Consider the following 5161-nt stretch of genomic DNA (forward strand, 5'->3'; position numbering starts at 1 on the left):
TATCACAAAAAATAAAATATAGCATGATAACAAACAGTTATTAAAACTATAAGAGTAAATCTATCCTATAGATTATTACTTATGAAAAAAAGTGTACATAAAAATTAATTATGAAAATTGTTACCTCTTTATAAATTAGCATATAGATATATATTAGATAATATTTCTTTTCTTTCTATAAAATATTACGTAGAATTTTTTTCTATATTTAATGTAATTTTAAATAAATTACCTATTATAAATGAAAACAAAAGTATAGTAGAAAAAAGTTATATTATTTTAAAAATAAAAAGCAATAATTTTTTCTTAAAGAATAAAAAAATAAATAAAGGTGATATATTAAAAATATAAGTAAGTGTAAGAAAATTAAAAGAAATATTTATGATGAAATTAATAAAGGGAATAGAGAATGGTTTTACAAATAGTTTGTCATCGCTATGAGTGTTTTGGATTGCCTGCGTAGGGTTTCGTTACACCTTCGTTTTGGTTTATCTGTTTATCTGTTAAAACACAGAACGAGAACAGAACAGAACTGAGCGGCAACAAACAACTCAACCCTTAACCGAACAGTTTGATGACGGAAATCGTTACAGCCTCCGTCATAACGTCGTCTCTGTTTCCTCCGTCACAAACCCTAATCCTACCGAACCCCAATCACTCTTTCTGTTAATGGCCACCGAAGACTTTCCCCTCCTCGACTCTCCCTCCCACGCGCAGCCTCACATCCACGCGCCCACGCTCCACCACTTCCCTTCCTCTTCCTCTTCTAGCCTCACCACTCTCCTCGCCGCCGATTCCGTCACCGCCGATTACTACCCCCACTCCTCCTTCTCTGACGACTCCGCCAAATCCGGCTCCAAACGCGCCTCCGCCGCCGGCAGTTCTTACTACCACAACAAGAAGCTCAAATCTGCCGCCCATTCAGATTCGAAAACCGATGGTACTTTCCGCCGCGGCAGCGATTATCGGAAGGATAGAGAAGATTGGAGCGACACGGCGATCGCGTGTCTATTGGAGGCGTACACGGATAAGTTCAACCAGCTGAACCGCGGCAACCTCCGTGGCCGTGACTGGGAGGAGGTGGCGGAGGCGGTGGGGGAACGGTGTGGCGGAGAGGTGAAGCATCAGAAGAGCGTGGAGCAATGTAAGAATAAGATTGATAATTTGAAGAAGAGGTATAAGGTGGAGCTTCAGAGAATTGGAAGTGATGGCATTGACACTAGTCACTGGCATTGGTTTAATAAAATTGAAGCTATTGTTGACACTAGTGCTGCTGATGTTAATTCCTCTTCTATGGCTAGACAAACCAAGAACAGGTCTCAGTTTTTGATTAAATCACCTATTATGTTAGTTCTTGGTTGTGCTTATGCATTTTGGGTCCGTAAATGTTGTACAATGCATCGATGTGTTTGGTATGTGTAGCAAACTCAACCCACTAAGACTGTTAGAACACACTAAACACACTCACGAGAACAGAGAAGAAAAGGGAAACCGAACAAATACACTCATAAGAATAGAGAAAACAAAGGGAAAGAGAACAAGAGATATGGTGATCCAATCTGAAATTTTACATTTCACACATACATCACTACTATTTATAAACTAATATAAGCAGAGTAGTTAGCAATCGACTCTAACTGACATATAAGACTAAATGAATTATCTACGTCACTTTCCCTTAATTCAGATTAGTAATAGACACCACTACTATCATCTCTCTAATCAGCTTGAGTCTGTCAACTTTGGAAGGTTTAGTTAAAATGTCAGCCACTTTTTCATTGGTACTGCAATATTTTAACTCCAATTTCCCTTTACCGACTTCATCCCTTAGGAAGTGAAATCTTGTTTCAATATGCTTGCTCCTTCCATGAGCAATAAGACGTTTAGCCAAGCTTATAGCTGACTTGTTATCTACTACCATCTTCATAGGCTCTTTTCTTCCAATTTTCATTTCTGTCATCAAGTTCGCAAGCCTGAAGGCTTGACAAGTTCCCATTGAGGCTGCAATGTATTCAGCCTCACATGAAGACAATGCCACCACTGACTCCTTCTTAGAACACCGTGAAATAGGAGCTCCACACATCATAAACACATACCTGCTGTACTTTTCCTGTCATATTTATCACCACACCAATTTGAATCACAATAGCCAAATACTTCATCAGAAATCTTTCTGTCATGTTTTGAAAACAGCAACCCATATCCTAAAGTGCCCTTGACATAGGCTTGACAAGCTCCCATTGGGTGGTTTTTCTATATTGCCCTCAGCTCCTCCATTTCTGCCTTTCATTTAGGTTCCTTGATAGCTTGCTCAAAAGATATCGACTGTCCCTGTCAACAGAGCAAAACAGATAGAAAACCCACACAGGAAGGGTGGGTTTCTCTTCTCGCACAGCAGAACACCTTAGAAGCTTAGTGGGCAACACACATAGGTCCGCAATCAAAATAGCACCACTTGTTAGAGAAGAAAAGGGAAAGAGAACTAGAGATATGGTTACTGAATCTGAAACTTTACATTTCACACACATGTATCACAATACATCATTACTATTTTATAGAACTATTATAAGCAGTTAGCCAACAGCCCACTAACTACCTAACTAACATACAACACTAACTGAATTATCTACAACAAAGACAAGGTTTGATTGTTCTTGTAAACTTGGTGTAGTCAGTCTCTTGTTCTTGATGGTGTTACAGGACATGTTTTATAATTCTTCTTGTTGCTTCAATTAATAGTTGGCTGTTCTTGATGTGTTATGGTGTAAGATATGTTGGCATGGCCCTGATTGTTTGTGTTGATTCTGTCAGCAGATATGGCCCTAACAACGGTGTCGTGGCAAACAACCTTAAAACAAAACCGGAGTCAAATCTGAAATGGCAGAGAGTTCTGTTTAAAATTAGTGGCTCTGCACTGGCTGGAAACGGCCAGAATATTGACCCCAAGGTGCCAGTTTTGTTTTTGGTTCTATTAAACATTCATTGGATATTGGTTGTTGAGGATATTTGAATGAATAGATTGCACTTCCTACTCTTAGATACTTAACTGGAAACTGCAATTCAACTGCTTCCTTCCATCATTAGGTGGCAATGCAGATTGCTAGGGAAGTGGCAACAGCTTGCCGCCTTGGGGTGGAGGTATTCATTACCTTCTTTAGTGCTCAATAATTTTTTTATGCAGCCTGTTAGTTTGTGTTAACGTTGCCTGAAGCTAAATTCTATAGGTAGCCATTGTTGTTGGTGGTAGTAACTTCTTTTGTGGAGATGCATGGGTGTCTGCTACAGGGTTGGATAGACCTACGGCATACCAAATAGGGTAAGTGGTTTTAGTGCTTTGTTAGCAATAATACATACATGTTGTCCTTGATTGATTATTTTTTTATGAAGTTATTTATACTGATCAACCCAATTTTTTCTTTCATTGATTGTATTTTGTGAGGCTCTATTCGTATAAAGTATAGGATGAGTTTGAGAAAATTATAACTGGGTTTTGATTAAGAGTAAGATAGTTTTTTTTAGTGTTAAGATGTTCATAATGGGTTGTGATATTAACTTACACTACAACCTGCTTTTTATTTTACTATGTTATTTAAAATTGACAATTGATAAAATGGAATAATAGCCCCACTGCCCCCAGATGTTTGATTTCATCCTGGCTAAATATTATTTTCTGTAAAAACAAGAATGATGGCAACAGTCATGAATTCTATTTTACTTCAATCTGCTTTGGAGAAGCTGGGTGTCCAGGCACGTGTTCAGAGTGCATTCTCGATGCCTGAGGTTGCTGAACCATATAGCAGGCAACGATCTATTAGACACCTTGAGAAAGGAAGGGTCGTCATATTTGGTGGTGTTGGTGCTGGCATAGGAAATCCACTTTTTACCACCGATACAGCTGCAGTTCTCAGAGCTTCTGAGAGTATGACCTTAAACTTTTGCTTTGGGATCTTAATATTTTGTTTTATGTTATAAAGTCAGTCCTAATCATGTGCTCTATAATACACTAGCACTGTTGCTCACATCAGTATTCAATGCTTGATGCTTGAGGTAGGAATGAATTTTGAGTCTTCCAACTATGTATTTTTTTTCCAGTTAATGCTGATGCGGTTCTGAAAGGTACTAATGTGAATGGTGTCTTTTTTGACTGCCATCCGGGCAATGATAATGCAACCCTTGATCGAATTTCCTTTAGGGAAGTCGTTTCTAGGGGCGTCGCAACCATGGATACGATGGCACTGGCATATTGTGAAGAGAATGGAATACCTGGTTGGTATTTTCTCTCTGTTTTGTTTCATTGGTAATCATCCTTTAAACCCCCTTTTTTTTCTGAGGCAGTTTTTTTTCTTCAGTTGTAGTTTTCAACATGCTTGAACCAGGGAATGTTTCAAGAGCTTTATGTGGAGATCAAGTTGGCACTTTGATCGAGCAAACCGGTAGAGTGGAGCATCAGCTTCCTAGTTAATTGTGTATGATTTTCTTGTAATCAGATTACATCCCTTGTTTTTCACGTGTTTTGTTTTTTCTCAATTGAAGCTTTACCTGTGACCATAATGTATTTATTAACCTCGCACGACTGATTCACTGTACTGAAGAGGGAATGCAAATGTAACTTAACTAGTTTTTAACACTAGGAAATTTAACTCCACACCGTTACTTATTTATTAAGTTTAAAAATGAATTATTTTTAAAATTACACATTTGAGATATTCGCCAAAAATGTATTAATTATTAACTTATATAAAGAAAGATAATTAGTTAATTTGAACTCGAATCAATTTATAGGAGGTGAGAAAGTGTTTCTAAATTTAATTAGGATGTATAGTATGAATTACAAAGAAGTAAAAATAGAATGCATATACATATATAAATACAAAGCAAGTGTATATATAAAAGAAATAAACATCCATCATATACAAATAAATAAACTAATATATAAAAATAAGATAAATAAATAATAAACATAAATAGTAAACATAATGCATAACTTGTTCAAGTCTTAATAAAGGAAGACAAAAATTGAAGAAAATAAATAACAATAAATAATTATGAAAAAGGTATTTCTTATAAAAGGAGAATAATTTGAATTTTTTTATTTGGTCGTGTTCAAAGACAATCTTGTCGTTTTTTCTAATATAATTTTTTTTCCATCTTGATTTAAGTT

At 36.6% G+C, this 5161-nt stretch overlaps 1 protein-coding gene across 6 annotated transcripts; it reads left to right on the top strand.

Moving 5' to 3' along the window:
- Positions 1-407: 407 nt before the first annotated feature.
- Positions 408-4635, top strand: LOC137827944 (uncharacterized). Of its 6 annotated transcripts, none has more exons than XM_068634326.2 (7): positions 408-1316; positions 2815-2947; positions 3085-3138; positions 3225-3316; positions 3684-3919; positions 4093-4266; positions 4350-4635. In XM_068634326.2, exons 1-7 carry the CDS (start codon positions 670-672, stop codon positions 4460-4462), a joined length of 1449 nt encoding a protein of 482 aa, XP_068490427.1. In that variant the 5' UTR covers positions 408-669; the 3' UTR covers positions 4463-4635. The 6 variants fall into 6 exon arrangements, 2 of the variants coding, with proteins under 2 accessions (XP_068490427.1, XP_068490426.1); XM_068634325.2 differs by having other exon boundaries at positions 418-1316; positions 2812-2947; XR_016523058.1 differs by having other exon boundaries at positions 424-1316; positions 3736-3919.
- The last annotated feature ends 526 nt before the right edge of the window (positions 4636-5161 follow it).

This window comes from Phaseolus vulgaris, chromosome 7, assembly GCF_051622355.1.
Source record: "Phaseolus vulgaris cultivar YP4 chromosome 7, ASM5162235v1, whole genome shotgun sequence".
NCBI classification, from domain to species: domain Eukaryota; kingdom Viridiplantae; phylum Streptophyta; class Magnoliopsida; order Fabales; family Fabaceae; genus Phaseolus; species Phaseolus vulgaris.